Here is a 20,127-nt window from a genome sequence, read left to right as displayed (position 1 = left end):
AAATGTAAATGAAAATGTAATTAATTCTAGAGATGCACCGATGTATCAGCCAATAATCGGCCGATAAAGGCAATTTTTCAGGCTATGGGCCATCGGCCGATAGTTTAGAAACATCCGATGATCAGGGCTGATTATATCCCGTCAATCAAAAGAGGGCGGGAAAACATTGATTTGGTGCTGTGTGTAAAGATGTCTCTTGTGTGGAATGACGACAAATCTGCAGTTTGTAATCTCTAAACTCTGCACTGCTAAAATTTTACACCGGAAGTGAGCGGCAGTGAAGCAGGAGCTTCGGCGTCGAGTCTAATTTTTTTTTTTTGCAGTGCTGCTCGCGCTGAATTAAAGCATCAGTACACAGTTGAAAGATTTAAATGAAGATGAGTTGACAAAAAAGTTATATATATATATATATATATATATATATATATATATATATATATATATATATATATATATATATATATATATATATATATATATACACACACACACACACACACATACATATATTGCACAGAAAAATATATTTGTAGAGTAGTATATTTCATATCCAGTTAATGTTATTATATAAAAAAGTTTATATTATATATTACCAATTTGATGTTAATGATGAAGTAGAAATGCTTTTGTTTGTGGTGAGTGAATGTGAAGCCTAACAGAGGTTTTCTAGAATTCAGTCAATGCTAATATGAATTAATAACATTCAATAAGTTAAGAAATCTTACTTTAATCCTCAGAATTTAGTTCATGTGTTAATGTTAGAGTAATGCACTTTCTGTTTACGAGACCAGTTACTGTGAAACAACTTGCTGAAATGGACAGAATAAAGTTTTTATTTGCATTTCTTTCAGAATTGTGGAATTAATTATTATTAATTTAAAAGCAGGCATAAAAGGCAGAACTATCTGCATCGGTTATAGATATCGTTCAATATCTCTCTGAATAATCGGCTATCGGTATCGGCTGAGAAATTTAGTATCGGTGCATCTCTAATTAATTCCTAACGCTCACAAAAGTAAGAACACTATGTTTATAATCACATGAAGATATTACAGAGAAGTGTTAAGACTTTGAATGGATATTTATCTTTCTAGTACAAAAAAAAACACAAAAAAACAAAAAACACAAAAGCCAAATATCAAGCCAATGGCTTAACACTATACATTGGTATTAGTAACAGGTAAAACTGTACAAATCTCCAGAACTATACAAAATGTATGGCCAAGTCCCAGGCTGGGAAATTTCATAAACAAACCAAACGCATCATTTCTATCATAAAAACACAAGTTGCTGGAATGTGGGGAAGAATGGCCCATCCTGTGGTGAGTTTACTGAAGACTGACGTACCTCAGGTTGTGATCACGGTCTGGCTGTGAAAGGGTAGAGGGGTCGTGGAGAACATGTGGTGTGACGATGTGATGAACGCAGACACCTGTGTGTGATTAACAACAGGATATTCATGCGCCGGGTGATATGCCGTGAGGAGCTGAAAAGCTGCTGTGAGAGAACGGCACTACCGAACCTGTACGTGTGCACTATTTAGTTCACTACTAAATCATTTTATTTTTTCATGAGAGTGCCATGCGGAAAAAGCTCGGAAGGAAAGTCAAATAAATATACTTCATATAATAAATATAATTCCCTCTCAAATGCCAGGGCTTCACAGAACTTTCTCTAAATCACAGTAATCGCCACAGTAGACTAAGTAATCTAGAACAATCAGTTTAGGGCATAGTTTCTCAACCCATGAGGTTATCTGAGATGCAGACTGGGTCACTGGAGAAATTTTTTTTAAACCAACGTTTATTGAAGGTCTAACCACAGTGTTAACCACAGTGACCTTTTACACGCAATCTATGCACTGCATTGTTTTGTTTTGCTTGCGGTCTATTCGGGTTCCAGCTGGAAACACCATCAATTACAAACTTCATGCTATATCTTGCAGGGTATGTAGCTGCATCCGTTAAAACAGGGTCAGTCCATCTCAAGTGCTCCAATAATTGTAAAGTTGATTGCTTGTCCACTTTTAATTTTTGCTATTTTTGTTTTGTTAAGAAATTACCTCTATTTATTGGCATTGAAAAACCACCAGTTTTTAAAATCTTTTATTTTATTTTACTTGGGTTAACTATGGTGGCCATCTTTGCTTCACGGCACACAACAAATTTTGGTTATCCAGCTGTTTACGGGAACCTCAATATCTCGGCTCAGGATGGTCCTAGCTCCTTGCAACAAAAACTGATTGCTAGAGCATGTTACAAGGTACATGGACGTGTAAACATTTTGCACATTCTTGTTCCTTTGACTTAAGTTCTAAGTCCAAATGGAATGTTCAAGATTGCTCACAGTTCTACGTAAAATTAAACATGATCAAGCAACCTGTATTGGACCGGTTGAGATGGAATGACCCAACACAAACTTTGTGAAAGTTCTCTGCATAGCAGTGAACATCTTGTTGCATTAATGTCTAATAAACGCAACATGTTTAAAATATATCACACGTCATGACGGGTGTTTAACTGCAGTCATTGCCTCCGAAGGTTGTGCTACAACATATTAAAGTGCACCTATTATGGTTTTTCTAATGTTACCTGTCATGTAGTGTATTATAGAGCTGTTTGTGAATGTACAAACGTCTGCAAAGTTTCACAAATCAAAGCGCACAACAAACGGAGTTACTGACTCCCAAAAGAAGGAGCCGATTCTGAACAGCTGAAACGAGTCGTTAGTAATTCCAGACTTTACTTCCTGTACTAACCTACGTAGGTTTGTAACGAAAAGCCCCGCCTCTGGTCTTCATCGGCTGCTTGCGTACAGACGGAGCTGAAAGTCGTTATGGTAGTGGGCGTTTCCTTTTTGAAACACGCTGACAGCAGTAGACCAATCAAAACAGACTGGGACATCTGACCAATCAGAGCAGAATGTGCTCTCTGAAAGGAGCAGTTTAGAATGAATCCTTTAGAACGAATCGTTTAACTAGTCGTTTTTGACACTAGGGAAAAAAAGTAATGCTGCAGTTTAAATTATGAGCACGTTTAAGTGTTTTTTGACCTTGGATGCATGTAAATCTATTGTATGAGACCTTTAAAATAAAATTAGGCACGTTTCAAAACCACAATAGGTGCACTTTAAGTTACGTGTACCAATATTTTTGTCCATGCCATTTTCATTTGTTTTCTTATTTTAAATAATAAATCGAAAGTAAACTTTCTAATATATACAATAAAAAATAAATAATATTGAACACCCTGCACTTCTGCAAGTTTCAAGATTTTTTTCTTTTAAGGCGGAATGGTACCATTTTTTTGGCCATGTATGAAGGTTATAAATTCAGAGGAAGCCTTGTTGAAAAAAAAAATTCTCTCCTTTTTTGGGGTTTGCCAGATATTAAACTTTACTTCTAGACAAAATATGTGCAAAAGAGAAACATTGTTTCAGTACAGGAACACTTGCCATTTTCAGAAACACATGAAGTAGAAAATGTCAAATGTTGACCAGGTGAAGGGTTTTTCCAGGCCACAACACATCATATTAGTTATTTTTAAAATTCTTTCTTGATTTTACGCTACATTGTTTTACATTTGAAAGCGAGGGAGGGAAAAAAAACCCAAAACGAACAAAGACTTTTTCCATCTTCAGTCTGCATTTTCTATCCCTGATTTTCTGGGGAACTTAACGTCCCCAGGAAGTGCCTCGATACGCGCAGCGTTATTCGATGTGTTGACATAATTTCCACTCAAACAGGAAGTCATGGCGGGACATATCGAGTGGCTCCCCCCAATTTTTAAATAGCCAATAGCATTTAGCTTAATTCACAGCCAAGGTAACTTCAGCAAGGTGATTTGTATAATGTTTTTACAATGTTGGGGGTGGGACATGTCAGATTCTAGAGAGCATTTGATTGGACAGGAAATCTGATGAGAAGCTGAAGTGCAGAATGAAGGCATCAAAACTGCTGATCTGTATTGGTGGTAGAGACAGACTGTACATTTTCAAAATGTTTATATCTTCTAAATGTGAATTCTGTCATTGTTTTGGACCACACTATCTTACAGACAACCTTAAGATGAACATATTCATACTAAAAGCCACAAAACTGATTTGATGGGGACTTTAAAGGCAAGTATTTTAAATAAACCCCTGTCCCTTAACATGTCTACTCAAGAAAAATCTGACAACTCCGGAGGTGTGAACTACACATAGGTGATTTGCATAATCTAAATGGCATACCCAGATAATCAACTTACCAAGTGGGTAAAGCATCTCTGAATATATAAAAACTTTCCTCATGTAAATATTTCCATCAATTTTTGGACTTAAGTGGCCAACTCTGAATGCATCCCCTCGTGTTGTGCGGAACAGCCGAGATGAAATGATAAGCTGCGTCCTCTCGTTATATGCTGTAAGTGCCTGAAGGTATGCGCTTTTACACATAAAGCGTCATCAGATGTGTAAATAAGAGCCCATGCGTGATATTTCCCTTTTTGAGGTAATGTGATGTCTTGCCCTGCAATAATATTCAGGATTATATATTTTTTTCTTTTGTACAAACTGTCCAATTCTTATTTAATCTTTAAATTAGAAAGTTTTTTCTAACATTCTGTGGACTGTGCACTATTTTACATTAACGCACCAAGGAGAATTTCGTTCAATAAAAAAAACAAAAACAAAACAACAAAGTGCTCTTTCTATATCAACATACTATAAATGCTCCAAGATTGATAAATTCTTTCTTTCCTATCTAATACATGGATCATGCTCACGGACACTATCACGATCGGACAACTATACACACGTGGCAATATTTAACTTTTTTGAACGGATGCTAAAGTGATGATTAAGTGACGCTGTTTTCACCTATACAAACCTCGCTTATATCTTCCCCACATTCGCTCTGGCTTACCTCTAGCCCAAGAACACCAGGGCCATGGCCATACATTCCACTTTGGGGATTTATCCCTAAAAGAGACCCAGGGACTGCCATGTTCAATCCACTTCTACTACTACTACTGCTGCTGCTGCTGCTACTACTGGAGTGGTGTGGAGACAAAACTGGAACTCCACTTCTGCCTCCAATGCTGCCTTGAGTACCTTTGTTGCCTGAAGGCTGGTGCTGAAGAGGATTTTGAGGGGAAATAACTGCCCCTTCTGAACCTTGGGCCTCGCTAGTACCACTGATGCCACCGTGCCTTTCGCAGTGAGAGCGATGCCTCATGAAACTGTCACGCCACATGAACTTTTTCCCACAGCTAATGCAGTCGTAGGGCTTCAGACCAGTGTGTGTCTTCATGTGCTCCGTCAGATGGTGCTTCATCTTGAACTTCTTGGAGCAAACTGGACAGTGGAAAGGCCGCAGATCAAGATGCATGTTGATGTGGCGGTCTCGCATGCTCTTGTGAGTAAACCTTTTGCCACAGTGGCACATGAAGACTTTGCCTGCGGTGCCGGCCCCGTTGCCGTCGAACCCGTCTAAGCCACCATCCATTCCACCCTGCCCAGTCAAGTGCACTGTTCCGTGCTCCGAAGTTCCTTTTAATGACACCCCAGGCAACGCTTCTTGCAGGCCAAGCGTAGGAGAAGCTTGGTTATAGAGAAGAATCTGGTTCCCTTGCATGTCCAGTGGGAAGAGCTGTGTTCTGGCAGCGGCTGTCTGGACCGAGCTCAGTAATGCAGTAACTGCTCGACTGGTACTCTGACTCGGGTTCTCCAACGTGTGCTGTGATGACGTTTGGTCCATCAAGCCACTTTCAAACTTGAGGTAGTCTTCCGGTGATTGGCAGTAGTCAACCTGAAGAAATAATAACAGCAAAATGTGATTAAAAAGATGACTAAATTGACAAAGTGACAAACAATCGGGCTTGAAATTGTTTTGCACGCTCTTTCGCAGTGATGTTTGTTAGTAAATGAGACTTTTTTAGCTGTACTCATATTTGACACACGTGAATCGAAGAGGGCTTCGGCTGAATGCGTGTCGCGATGACGTCACATGATGCAGTAATCTGCAGTAATTTTGAAAATCTACAAGATCTTCCCAATATTGCGGTATTTCCTTGATTTTGCGTTCATTTCTGCGATCGCAAAAGTGTGAAATCCTGGAGGGACTGGAACACGGATGCATTATTCAGACTGAAAATTAAGTTTAAGAAAGAGAAAGCTTCAGAATAGATTGTGTGCACCAGGATCTGAGAGAACAGCTCATGGAAGCTGGCAGGGAGGTTTGCCAAGTTTCAGCACAACTACAAATTTTCACCCCGACTACAGCTCAAAAACCGCACAAGGAGACATGAAACTGGCTCAAAATGTTCAGGTCTTCATTTTCTCCCTTCAGTCTTTAACTTCAGTGCACATTTCTGATTTAGAGTAGAAATCTGCAACACGCAGACCCAGGCAACACTGCTTGTTAAATAAAGACCAAGTTCATTAACATTATACTAATGTGCGATGCACTTCTCAGCTTTTGCCAGACTGTCTTATTGAGCCCCAAAATAAAACAATATTTATACCATATTTCCATACAAACAACAGAAATCTGCTTTCATTCCAGATTCATATGGCTCCTTCCCCATTTTATTGGGGAGATAACAACTGCTCATTTAGGGTACTGATCATACAATCGTACGATGTTAAAATGTGGAGTTCTTACGTCCATGTGTAAAGGTCGGCAGGTCTGATAATATAATATATAATAATATACAACCCCAATTCCAAAAAAGTTGGGACAGAATGAAAATTCTAATAAAACAAAGAGGGGTGATTTGTAAATGTACTTTGACTTGTATTTAAAGCAAAAAAAAAATGTATAAAGACAAGGTATTTGACATTTCACCTAATCAACTGCATAGTTTTTTGAAGATAAATGTTTATTTTGAAATTGATGCATGCAACACGTTCCAAAAAAGTTGGGACAGGGGCAATTTAGGACTAATAGCGATGTGACAAGTTGAAATAAGAAGGTGATGTGAAACAGGTGAGGCAATCGTCTAATCATGGGATATAAGGAGCCTCCAAAAAAAGCCTAGTCCTTCAAGAGCAAGGATGGGTCGAGGCTCGTCAATCTGTCAACAGATGCGTCAGAGAATAATCCAACACTTTGAGATTAACATTCCCCAAAGACAAATTGGTAGGATTTTGGGCATGTCACCTTCTACAGTGCACAATATAATTAAAAGATTCAAGGAATCCGGTCAAATCTCAGTGTGTAAAGGGCAAGGCTGAAAATCCCTCATGAGTCTATAATAGATATCCTGACATGGGCTCGGGAATCCTTTGTCAGACAACACCATACGCCGCTGCATCGCCAGATGCAAGTTAAGGCTTTACTATGCAAAGCAGAAGCCATACATAAACACTGTCCAGAAGTGCCGCTGACGACTCCATCTGAGATGGACAGTAGCGCAGTGGAATCGTGTTTTGTGGTCCGACGAGTCAACATTCCAAATAGTTTTTGGACAAAACAGGCATCGTGTTCTCTGGGTCAAAGAGGAAAAGGAACAGCCAAGCTGTTATCAGCGTCAGGTCCAAAAGCCAGCATCCGTCATGGTATGTGGGTGTGTCAGTGCCCATGGCATGGGTAACTTGCACATCTGTGAGGGCACCATTAATGCAGAAAAATATGTACACATTTTGGAGTAACATATGCTGCTATCCAGAGCAGGACAACAAACCACATTCTGCCCAGATTACAACCGCATGGTTGTGTAGGCAGAGATTACGGGTGCTAGCATGGCCTGCCTGCAGACCTGACCTGTCTCTGATTGAGAATGTGGCAATGAAGGCCCTGTACAGTTGCACAGCTGAAGAAATGCATAATGGATGAATGGGGGAAAATTCCACTTGCTAAACTTAACAACTTATCTTAAATTAACGTCTTAAGCACCCAATATTATTACATAATAATATATGTCCCCTGACTACAGTCCAGTCGGCGGAGACGGGGCAGATGTCTGCCTTAACGCTCTGTTCTCTGTCTCCCAGATACCCGGCGTATCATAACATATAAACTCTTTACATTACACTCCACTGTTGGCCTCGTGAAATAAGTTCCAAAATAACGTGCTCCGTATTTGAGCATTTTCGATCGAGATGTTTCAGCGGAATCCCAAATAAATATATTTAACTGATTTTAATATTGTCTAATGTTAGCCAAGTCAAACGTACTGTATATTGATAGCTTTTGTTTCACATTCATGAACACAAAACATTCTCTATTTAGCTTTTCAGAGGTCGAGGGTGGTACGTCAGTGGGAACATTACTAACATGAAATTGGGGGTGGAGGGGGCATGAAGGGGGCAGGGCTTCCATTTAATATCAGAGAGTTAAAATCACTTATGCACTTGTGAATCATTCCAGATCTGCTGTTTTTACTGGGGGAAAAGAAAGGACTGCTCTTTTTGTGTATTTGTAAGTGATAACAGTGGACTCGGATGCAGGTCTGCGGTTAAATATGAGCCTCATCATCACTTTACACTCGACTGATCGCGGTTCACAATGATTGATGCAGTGTGCTGACCGTTTAAACTATTGTAATATCTACTATAACGAGTTATAATCTCACTGTCATGCAGATGAGGATGGCTTCCCTTTTGAGCCTGGTTCCCCTCGAGATTTCTTCCTCGGTGGAATTTTCCTCGCCACAAGCTCCTCATTAGAGATCTAAATTGATATCTGGATTGAACAACCTATTAGGGATGTCACAAGAACTGATACTTCGATACCAACATTCTTAAAACGTGACGTTACTTGTTTTTCTGCAGTAGCGTCGGTACCGTTGGTAATGAATGTACCAAGGTTGCAATTCTTCCGGAACTGAAGGGGGCAGCAAATACGTGCAAGTGTTTTAGTTGGTCCACAAGTGGTAAAGAAGAAGAAGAATGCCTACAAGCACACGGGAAAAACTACAGAAGATGGCAACAAGTTTAGCTCCGCCCTGACTCGTTGAGAGGAAAAGTCAAAAGGAAAAGTCAAAGGGAGAGTCAAATATGGAAATACTTCACATTCGAGGCGGAGGACGACAAACATATAATTGATGCTGTGAAGCTGGTGTGCAACCGATGCTATCGTTCATTTCAAACAAAGCGAGGAAACATCTGAAATTTGGCGAAGCACCTGAAAGACAGGTCCTATATTATGTTTGTTTGAGGCAGCTGGCATTGTGGCCGTGAAACCAGCTAACGTTATGCTCCATGTAATGTTTGCGATAGCCAGTTATTTGTTAACGATGCTAACACATTGCAATGTTATAAACTACCTCCTAATGGGCCACCATGCATCGCCATTCAGCCCGTGTCCTGTCAGCAACATGCACCTAATGTCACTAATAATTATTCAAATGTTAATGCTTTTAATAAATCTTTCTGGCCTGCCACAATATCAGTGAATTTAAACTAATGCTTGCATTCAGAGTACAAGGGGTGTGTGCACATGCATTTAGGAGTGCACCTTAGCACTTGTAACCTCTACAGGTTTACAAGTTAATAAAATTACCACTTTATTAATCATTTATTAATCATCTCTCTCTCTTTGGCAGCATCAGCCAGATGAAGATATCCTCCAGGAGAGTTTTAATTTTATTTTTATTCCACACCGTGGTATCAACTTTGATATCGAGTACCGTGTACTTTTGGTGGTATCGGTACCGACTACTAGATTTTTGGTATCGTGACAACCCTACAACCTACTCACGAGTAGGAATTCCGACTTGAGTGGGTGCTTTCTTTGTTTTTAGTTACGTTTTAGTGGAATGCAGCGTTATTTTAAGTCTTAGGAACGCGTACAACGACACACAGTGACTTCACATTTAGGTGTGTGTGTGTGTGTGTGTGTGTGTGTGTGTGTGTGTGTGTGTGTAATGTCATGCTTAGAGCATTATTGAATGTTACTTACTTCACAGTTTCACACCTACACCAACCAGCTAATTAACATAGGCTATATAATAAAAATAAATAATAAACAAAAATCCTCACCTGTGCTTCAATTTCCTCCCTGCTGCTGAGGTCTGCGGAAAGAGTCCTAACGTTAGAAATATTAAACGTCCTCTCCCTTTCTCGCTCCTTGGCAATCTCTAACTCTTGTTCATCTTCGTTTTCACCCCCTTCTTCTCCAGAGACCACGATGAAGTCGTCGTCCCTGGAGCGCTCGGTTTTCACCACCACCCACTGCTTCCGAGGCATGATGCTCGGCTGACTGTACATGGGGCGCTTCTGCGGTGGCGAGGGCTCTATATCTTGGTAGGACGAAACCCCGAAACTGTCACTCACTCCTATTTCTTGATCCGAGGCCGGCGTAGGCTTCTTCCTCCTGCCGCTCCCCTGCTCCTGTTTCCTTGGGTACACAAGCTCATCCTCATCCTCCTCCTCCTCCTCCTCCTCCTCCTCATCGATTAGGAAAGCATCTTCTCGACTGGAAGGCATGCAGTAGTTAGGAGTGGAATGTATGCCTCCATCTCCCACTGTTCCAGTACTCGCCATTGCGCCACCAAAACTTGCATCTTTGGGGCTGAAGTAGTTTGTACTGCTGGGAGACTGACTCTCGATCAGTGAGGGACGGTTCAGAGGTTGCACCGTAGACTGCGTGTGTCCTTCGGCTCCATACGCATCCCTGTTAGCAACACTGCTACATCTAGTGCTCTCTGAGGATGGACCTGTACCCTGTGGCCCAGAGGAACTGCCTCTGTCCTCTTTGAGTAGTTCCGTGCACTTGTCCACGATGTGCCACATCTGGAGCACACTCCCAATGGTGAGGTAGTTGACGATGTCTTCACGCAGCATTTGCAGCTGGCCGGTGTAGGCACAGCTTAAGACTCGCTCAAAAGCCAGCGGGTCCATAACAGCTGGGATGGACACTGTGGACATGTTCTTCAGTAGCACCTAACAAGCAGAGACATGCTGTAAGCAGTCAGCCCGCAATTTACAGGAAGGCTTATTGCTATTGTATATGCATGGGAAAAGAATGTCAAATTCCTATTTCCTGATATACTTACATTATATACTAGATGTTGACCGATTGATTGGTTTTGCTGGAACTAATCGGGTTATCATGAAAAATCCACACCGATAGTGTTTCCCGGTTGCATCCCTTGCGGGAGCGGCTGAGAAGGGTCCGCTGTCATTATATACAGTACGAGAGCGGCCTCTAGAGGCAAAATCACTGACTAATTTTGTTGTGTTATTTGAAGTGTTTTTTGATTCATTTTGGACATCTCTATTTTTATTTGGAATGTTACTTTTTGGTCCCGTTTGGATGCATATCTTTTATTTACTTTAATATTTATTAATAGTTAATATATATTATAATTAATATATTTATTTCATCTTTAAAAAAGTGCAGTACATGTTCATGGTACCGTCAGTACTGTTTATTTTTTGCAATAAAACCTGTATCTGCATGATTTTATGCATTTTGCTGCTGCCACATGATTGGCTTATTAGAACGTGCAGGTGTACAGGTATTCCTAATAAAGTGAATATTTAATATATACAGTATCTCACAAAAGTGAGTACACCCCTCAAATTTTTGTAAATATTTGATTATGTCTTTTCATGTGACAACACTGAAGAAATGACACTTTGCTACAATGTAAAGTAGTGAGTGTACAGCTTGTGTAACAGTGTAAATTTGCTGTCCCCTCAAAATAACTCAACACACAGCCATTAATGTCTAAACCGCTGGCAACAAAAGTGAGTACACCCCTAAGTGAAAATGTCCAAATTGGGCCCAAAGTGTCAATATTTTGTGTGGCCACCATTATTTTCCAGCACTGCCTTAACCCTCTTGGGCATGGAGTTCACCAGAGCTTCACAGGTTGCCACTGGAATCCTCTTCTTCTCCTCCATGATGACATCACGGAGCTGGTGGATGTTAGAGACCTTGTGCTCCTCCACCTTCCATTTGAGGATGCCCCACAGATGCTCAATAGGGTTTAGGTCTGGAGACATGCTTGGCCAGTCCATCACCTTCACCCTCAGCTTCTTTAGCAAGGCAGTGGTCGTCTTGGAGGTGTATTTGTGATCGTTATCATGCTGGAATACTGCCCTTCAGCCCAGTCTCCGAAGGGAGGGGATCATGCTCTGCTTCAGTATGTCACAGTACATGTTGGCCTTCATGGTTCCCTCAATGAACTGTAGCTCCCCAGTGCCGGCAGCACTCATGCAGCCCCAGACCATGACACTCCCACCACCATGCTTGACTGTAGGTAAGACACACTTGTCTTTGTGCTCCTCACCTGGTTGGCGCCACACACGCTTGACACCACCTGAACCAAATAAGTTTATCTTGGTCTCATCAGATCACAGGACATGGTTCCAGTAATCCATGTCCTTAGTCTGCTTTTCTTCAGCAAACTGTTTGCGGGCTTTCTTGTGCATCATCTTTAGAAGAGGCTTCCTTCTGGGACGGCAGCTATGCAGACCAATTTGATGCAGTGTGTGGCGTATGGTCTGACCACTGACAGGCTGACCCCCCCACCCCTTCAATCTCTGCAGCAATGCTGGCAGCACTCATACGTCTATTTCCCAAAGACAACCTCTGGATATGAGGCTGTGCACGTGCACTCAACTTCTTTGGTCGATCATGGCGAGGCCTGTTCTGAGTGGAACCTGTCCTGTTAAACCGCTGTATGGTCTTGGCCACCGTGCTGCAGCTCAGTGTCAGGGTCTTGGCAATCTTCTTATAGCCTAGGCATCTTTATGTACAGCAACAATTCTTTTTTTCATATCCTCAGATAGTTCGTTGCCATGTTGAACTTCCAGTGACCAGTATGAGGGAGTGTGAGAGAAATGACACCAAATTTAACACACATGCTCCCCATTCACACCTGAGATCTTGTGAAACTAACAAATCACATGACACCGGGGAGGGAAAATGGCTAATTGGGCCCAATTTGGACATTTTCACTTAGGGGTGTACTCACTTTTGTTGCCAATGGTTTAGACATTAATGGCTGTGTGTTGAGTTATTTTGAGGGGACAGCAAATTTACACTGTTATATAAGCTGTACACTCACTACTTTACATTGTAGCAAAGTGCCATTTCTTCAGTGTTGTCACATGAAAAGATATAATCAAGTATTTACAAAAATTTGAGGGGTATACTCACTTTTGTGAGATACTGTACATAAATATAAATATATAAGTAGCTTATTGCCAGTATTTAGTTCACTGATGTTACTGAGTAAAAGACACACCTGGTCATGGAAGTACGGAGAGGAGGCAGCTAACACGCAGCGGTGGGCTTTAAAAACGTGTCCCTGCACATGTATGGAGAGGTCACACAGCTGCCCATCCTCACGCTGTCGATTAAGGCTGTCCAGCACAGATGTCTGCACATTGGGGAAACACACTTGCACCATCGAGCCCGTAGGCACACCCGAGGTGCCATCACAACTGTTCTCCTCTGTTGCTGACTGCATTCCTGAAAAACGTGAAAGACACAAAATGATGACAGAAAATCAAAATGGAGGTAGAGGTAATGTATTACAGTAGTGTATTACAGTGTGTATATATAGTACACGTGATCGTTACTGGTGCACATCAAGTTGAAATCTCCACTTTTTAAAAAATTTAATAAGCTAAATATTTATTTCTCCCACATTGCTTTGTGTTCTTTAAAAGTTTTATTCTTATCTGGTGTATGACGAAATATCTCATTTCTGTGCTAAAGACCATTGTATAATTCAGTACAGATATCCCAATTCTGAAATGTTCCATTCGTTATTAATATCCTGACAGATTGAACGGGAGACGTTTCCAAATCTGACTGCTGTCTGGGAGTGAATCTGACTTAACCATTGACCAGATGCTTTTCTGCTCAGCACGGCTGGAAAGACCGGTTATGTGAGTTACCATAGCATTTCTGTCAGCTCGAAACGATCCGTTTGGGTTTTATTTTAAAAAAGACTATTTTGCAAGTTACTGAAAGGAACAACCAAAATTATTTCCCTATTGGTGTAAATATAGCATGTAAATTGGTGTAAATATAAGACAATATTGTGATTAAGGTTAAGCAACATGAGTTGCTTTTAGAATATTCCTTTCATGTTCTCATTTTACATGTTATAGAACAGAGATCGATTACGGTCACAGGTCATTAAGTCACCACGCCATGCCGTCCGACGTTCCCTCCAGAATTTCACATATCAACATACAGTTCATCTTCGTTATGGTACCGTATACAGTTTTGGGTGTTTCATTTTAAATTTTACAAAAGCTTCAAGTGCGGTTAATTATTTGTTATGCTATACATGCTAATAGACGACTGCTTAAAGCAGTGGGCTGCGTCCGAAACCGCGCACTTACCTACTACATAGTAGCCAAAATACGTGTATTTCACCTACTATATAGTAGGTAAGTACACGGTTTTGGACGCAGCTGTGCTCTCTTGTTTGCCATCAAATGGTTTAGCAATGCCGTGTATGTATGTTCTGTTGCAAAATGCGGTGACAACTGCCATATGACATTAATAGTGTGATTAAGGTGTTTACATGTCTGTAATACACGTCGATAATGCGACTAAAACAGGAGTACTCCTCCGCATGCCTTGATTCGAGTTGTGTTTACTTCAGATAAGGTAATCAATAATCACTGTTTACATGGTAGTTTCTTAATCCGAGTATTTCTAAATCGGGTTAATATCGGATTATTGTTGCCCATGTAAACTTACTGAGTGACAGAGAGAGAGAGAGAGAGAGAGAGAGAGAGAGAGAGAGAGACACGACGGCTAACTTGAGAAATAGAAGTGTTTAGAAGAGGTTCTGTTTTTGCATTAAATTAGAGCTTTTTGCAATTTAGCAGTAAAATATGTTCTTACAATGCTCTACTATTCACGTGTGTAACTTTTACGTTGTGGGTTTACCCCAGACGGACAGTTCAACTTTAGGCTTTTAGAAAAAAATCTGTTTTTAGCGAGTTAACAGAAACATTTTAGATGTAGTTTTGAGCCTAATTAAAGTGCCTTCAAGAGCGAAACAAGTGTGCGTTTACTTTACTGTCCTGGTTTTTCCGGTGTAAGGTGATTTTCAGCTGACTTTCACTACCGGTGTTAGCTGGTAACCTAACCCTAACACAGTTATCTAGCACTACATACATTTCCATGTAGGTGGTTCATCCAAAGCGTCGCTGTACCTGGCTATGTTTAGGTGAATTGTTAAGTCGAGTCAGCCACTTGAGCAATCTTTATCATTTTTATCAGTTTATCTGATAAAATCAGTTTATTTTTATCAGTTTTTCAGAGGAGAGTTTCATCCAATTCTACGAGTAAGAAATTTCACCACATTATAAAAGCACTGCCTAGATTTATTCTGATTTTACTTCATTACTTGTTACGTTTTTCGAAGCATTGCATATGTATAACCGCATATAAACTATCGATGGGCAGTTTGGATCATTTGAAAATGAACAAATCTTTTTTTTAGAGTCATTTCGTTCATTTCAGCAGAATATATTTAAAATGTTACATGTTAAATTCCCCAACACATCTAGTACTTACACAAATGGTGATCACATTTGGAATAAAAAATAAACTATAGGCTAATACGGCCGAATTATGAGAAACAAAAATGATTAATTAATAGCTTAGCTGGGTCTTCAGGCTATACAGTCTGTTAGTTCATGTCACCTCCCAATCAGAGTCGTTCTTTCTTTTGTCACGTCCCATTTGTCACGTCTGTTCTCCGGAAACAGAAATTATTAGTTCAGCTCTCGAGTCTTCGGGTTTGAGTCATTCGTTCATCACGTTACAGCCCCATAGGCTGAATGCAATATGTACTGGGGCTGTGAAGTGATGAACGAATGACTGGGACCCGAAGACTCGAGAGCCGAACTAATCATTTCTGTTCACTGCACAGAACCTATGGGGTTTTTGCAATGCATGCGCGGTCATAAATTACCGTCATTCTCTGACAACTCGCTGTTCCCGAGTCATATTAAAGATCCGTTCAAAATGAACGACACATCAATAATGTAAACACAGACAAGGTAACAACACTTTCCCAAACGGGTTTTCTCAGCCACGTAATATACATGTGCTGAAATCACGGTTTAAACCATTAAAAAAAAAAAAATCTAGTTCTGCATATATTTCAGGTAACGTGTACTAGTCCGACGTTAAAAGAAATCGAGCACTGCAGCTTTAAACTAAACCTCAATAAGTCAAAAAGAAGTCGCATGTAAATAGTGTCATTTTGTCAGAGGAAAGTTCAGGAATAAAGCGCTCTATGGTTTTAATAATAAATACACATTATTATTCCACACATTTAAATAATAATAATAATAATAATGTCTTATTGGGATTTATTTTACAGTTAAAGAGAAACACAGCTACAAAAACTTTCACAACTCCTGGTTTAGAAGAGGTGCCTGACTAACTGCCAAAATGGCGGATCTGCCCATAAGACACTGAGATCACATTCCCCAGCTTAATGTAGTGAAATACTAACGGATATTTATGACACGGAGGAATTGGGAGCCTTTTTGGGAAGCTATCTCTCTCTCTAGCTGAACACAATAAGCATTAAAGGAAGTAATGTAGTCCGATCCGTAATGCAGTAAAAGTAGCACTGATGTGAAATATGGTTTAAAACAGGAAGACTAAGACAGTAATGGCGTTAGGTGTGTTATTCAGCCTACACTAGATGAAGAGTAGTAAAAATGGCGTGGTGTTGTTATAGACTGACAGCACAGTGTTAAGAGAATAAGACAAACACACGTTTGCTTCCTTTACAATCATCATCATTATTATTATTATTGCGACTGCATGCAAACAACCCACTGTGCTACCCTGCAACAACCCTCAGAAACCCATTTAGAATGGGAAAATAAACGTTTAATTAATCTTACCCCTGAAAAATCTTTTTCAAGGACCAACATGAGTATATTCGCGTAGCAAAATCTCCATCTTCACGACAGGAGGAAGGCTAACATTTGGAATAAAATGTTCGGTTAGCTCCAGAGAGAACCGGCTGCATATTATCCCTTTAAGAAATCCCAGACAGCCTCATTTAGGGTCATTTGGCCGACTAAAAATAGAAAGAGAGGAAATAGTGGTATGTTTGAAGGAAAGCCGAGTCTGGAGAATGTTATTATTATTATAAATTTTAATCAATTCTAAACCAGGTCTAGGCGTTAACAAACATGTCTACTTTATAATGATAATTTGTACAAGTTGATAACGCTAATTAGTTGAGTACACAACTTGAGAAATTGTTTACCAGTTTCCATTTTGTGGATTTTTTTTTTCTCCATTTTTGTGATTTACAAGTAAAATCACAACAACAACAACAAAAAAATGTTATTCAAATGAAAATGTTATTCGGATAATATATTTTAAAAAGACAAATTTGTAGTAAAGATACATTTCCAAAGTGCACCTAGTACTTATCAGATGTCAATCTTATCATTTGTGCCCAAAACATATTTAAAAATAAATGACTGGCATAAATGGCAGTAGCAAACATTATTCTAATATGCACATATTATATACACACGGATCAGCCATAACATTAAAACCACAGACAGTTGAAGTGAACATTGATTATTTGGTTACAAGGGGTGGGATATATATATATATATATATATATATATATATATATATATATATATATATATTAGATAGCATGTGAACGGTCAGTTCTCAAAGTTTGTTGTGTTGGAAGCAGGAAAAATGGGCAAGCGTACAGATCTTGTTGACTTTGACAATAACCAAATTGTGATGTCTAGACGATTGAATGGCAGGACTTGAACATCTCCAAAATGGCAGGTCTTGTGGGGTGTTCCTGGTATGCAGTGGTTAGTACCTTCCAAAAGTGGACCAAGAAAGGACAACCGGTGAACCGGTGACATTGTCATGGGCACCCAAGGCTCAGTGAAGTGCATGGGGAGAGAAGGTGAGCCCTTCTGGTTCAATCACACAGAAGAGCTACTGTAGTACAGATTGCTGAAAAAGTTAATGCTGGCTCTCACAGAAAGGTGTCAGAACACGCAGTGCATCACAGCTTGCTGTGTATGGGGCTGCGTAGTAGTCAGACCAATCGGTGCTGACTGCTGTGCACCTCAGAAAGCTCCTACAATGGGTATGTGAGCCTCAGAACTGGACCAAGGAGCAATGGAAGAAGGTGGCCTGGTCTGATGAATCTCATTTTCTTTTACAACATGTGGATGGCTGGGTGCGTGTGCATCACTTACCTGGGGATGAGATGGCACCAGGATACACTATGGGAAGAAGGCAAGCTGGTAGAGGCAATGTGATGCTTTGAGAAATGTTCTGCTGGGAAACCTTGGGTCCTGGCATTCATGTGGATGTTACTTTGACACCCCTTCATGGCAACAATATTCCCTAGTGGCAGTGTCCTCTTTCAGCAGGATAATGCACCCTGCCACACTGCTAAAGCACTTCAGGAATGGTTTGAGGAACATGACAAAGAGTTCAAGGTGTTGACTTGGCCTTGAAATTCCCCAGATCTCAATCCGATCGAGTATCTGTGGGACGTGCTGGACAAACAAGTCCGATCCATGGAGGCCCCACCTCGCAACGCACAGGACTTAAAGGATTTGCTGCTAACGTCTTGGTGGTAGATACCACAGCACACCTTCAGATGTCTTGTGGAGTCCTTGCCTCGACGGGTCAGAGCTGTTATGGCCGCACAGGGGGGACCTACACAAAATAGTACGCAGGTGGTTTTAACGTTATGGCTGACCAGTGTACATCTGAAGCTTTAATCCATTGGCTATGTAATAAGCTATCTCCAACTTCTAATCTGTTGGGGGTTTCACCTATGCCTATATAGTGTAGTCAAACTCAGATCCTCCCTACCGAAGACTGTTGCTGTTGTTTTCCTTGGCCGATCTGTTCCATGTCTGGTTGTTAACATACCAGTGGTTTCTTTCTTTTTCAGGACATTCCAAATTGTTGTATTGGCTATGCCCAATGTTTGTGCAATGGCTCAGATAGATGTTCCCTCTTTTCTCGGCTTCAAAATGGCTTGCTTGTCTCCCATAGACAGCTCTCTGATCTTTATATTGGTTTATCCTTTTTAACACCAAATACAGTCCTCACAGATTGAACCTAGGGCTCAAACCAAGAGTAGACTTTCAAAGCTATAAATTCTTTAAACAATCAATCCAACAGGGCACACCTGGGATGCAAGAAACACTGGTCGGCCACATGTTCCAATATTTTTTAATAATGTGTGGGTTCAAACAAAAGGTGCCATGTTCTGAGTTGTTTGACACATCTAACACTACATGTAAATATGAGGAAATGAAAGCTGAAATTCTGACCGTCTCATCTTTTGATCTCAAACCCAAATGTCTTCAGTATATAGCCAAAACAAAAGAATTGGCCTTGGTGTTCCAATACTTTTGGAGGGGACTGTAACACCAGTGTGTGAACTTATTAACCATTGTCAAAGTTTCAGTCATATCGTTTATGGCTCTGCCCCCCTCGTGATGGAGTGGCCTGGTGGTTGTGCTGTAACTCTGTGACCATGGGGTCTTCAGGGGTTACTCTAAGGCCCTGTCCAGACATATACAGCTACTGCTAAAAACGTAGTTTACTTTTCTTTGTGCTTTGGCCTCTTTTCCACATTAAAATGAAGGTTTTGGTCATTGAAATCAAAATTATTTTTTTATTAGGTCATTTAAACATCTTAAAACTTTGTCTGCCATTGTCTATACAGAATGATTTTAGACATCTTCAGGCATACCGACTGCATTTAGCACTGCATCTGTTATACTACTTACACATCATCATCTTTACAGGCACACAGCCAATAACCCCCCCCAAAAAAACCCAATGTACATCGTTTTTGTAAAATATATTTAGGTTTCATAGAGGTTTCAAAGAATATTAATGGCAGAAAAACTCTCAACTTGCATATTTTCCAGAATACACCAGAATCTAGTGACTACCACTAGGTTGTCAAATCATGTTCAATGTCTAAAACCTTTATTTTTTGTACATGTAAGGAAAAGTAGTTAGTAAGGAAAGCCAGTATGAAATAGAATATACAAGCAGAATATCATACATCAACTTTTAAATGAACATAAAAATAAAAGCACAAAAAACAAATACTGTAAAGGACGCTGATTTTAAGTGAACTGTTTACAGTGATTCTACAGGAAAACATAGAAATGTAA

The 20,127-nt window shown here is 40.2% G+C and overlaps 1 protein-coding gene across 1 annotated transcript; it reads right to left on the bottom strand.

The window, feature by feature from the left end:
* Positions 1–810: 810 nt before the first annotated feature.
* Positions 811–16,998, bottom strand: zbtb22b (zinc finger and BTB domain containing 22b). Its single transcript, XM_017481231.3, has 4 exons — positions 16,831–16,998; positions 13,182–13,408; positions 9,964–10,866; positions 811–5,788 (listed from the first exon to the last, which is right to left on the bottom strand). Exons 2-4 carry the CDS (start codon positions 13,404–13,406, stop codon positions 4,838–4,840), a joined length of 2,079 nt encoding a protein of 692 aa, XP_017336720.1. The 5' UTR covers positions 13,407–13,408; positions 16,831–16,998; the 3' UTR covers positions 811–4,837.
* Positions 16,999–20,127: the final 3,129 nt, after the last annotated feature.

Source organism: Ictalurus punctatus, chromosome 12 (genome assembly GCF_001660625.3).
Source record: "Ictalurus punctatus breed USDA103 chromosome 12, Coco_2.0, whole genome shotgun sequence".
Classification (NCBI taxonomy): domain Eukaryota; kingdom Metazoa; phylum Chordata; class Actinopteri; order Siluriformes; family Ictaluridae; genus Ictalurus; species Ictalurus punctatus.
This window is presented reverse-complemented; position numbering and strand designations above follow the sequence as displayed.

Coding starts and splice junctions, on each gene's coding strand:
- zbtb22b (XM_017481231.3), bottom strand. CDS start 13,406: ATGCAGTCAGCAACAGAGGAGAACAGTTGTGATGGCACCTCGGGTGTG. Junction 10,867..13,181: donor CTCCGTACTTCCATGACCAG/GTGTGTCTTTTA, acceptor TCTGCTTGTTAG/GTGCTACTGAAGAACATGTC. Junction 5,789..9,963: donor GGGAGGAAATTGAAGCACAG/GTGAGGATTTTT, acceptor TTATTTCTTCAG/GTTGACTACTGCCAATCACC.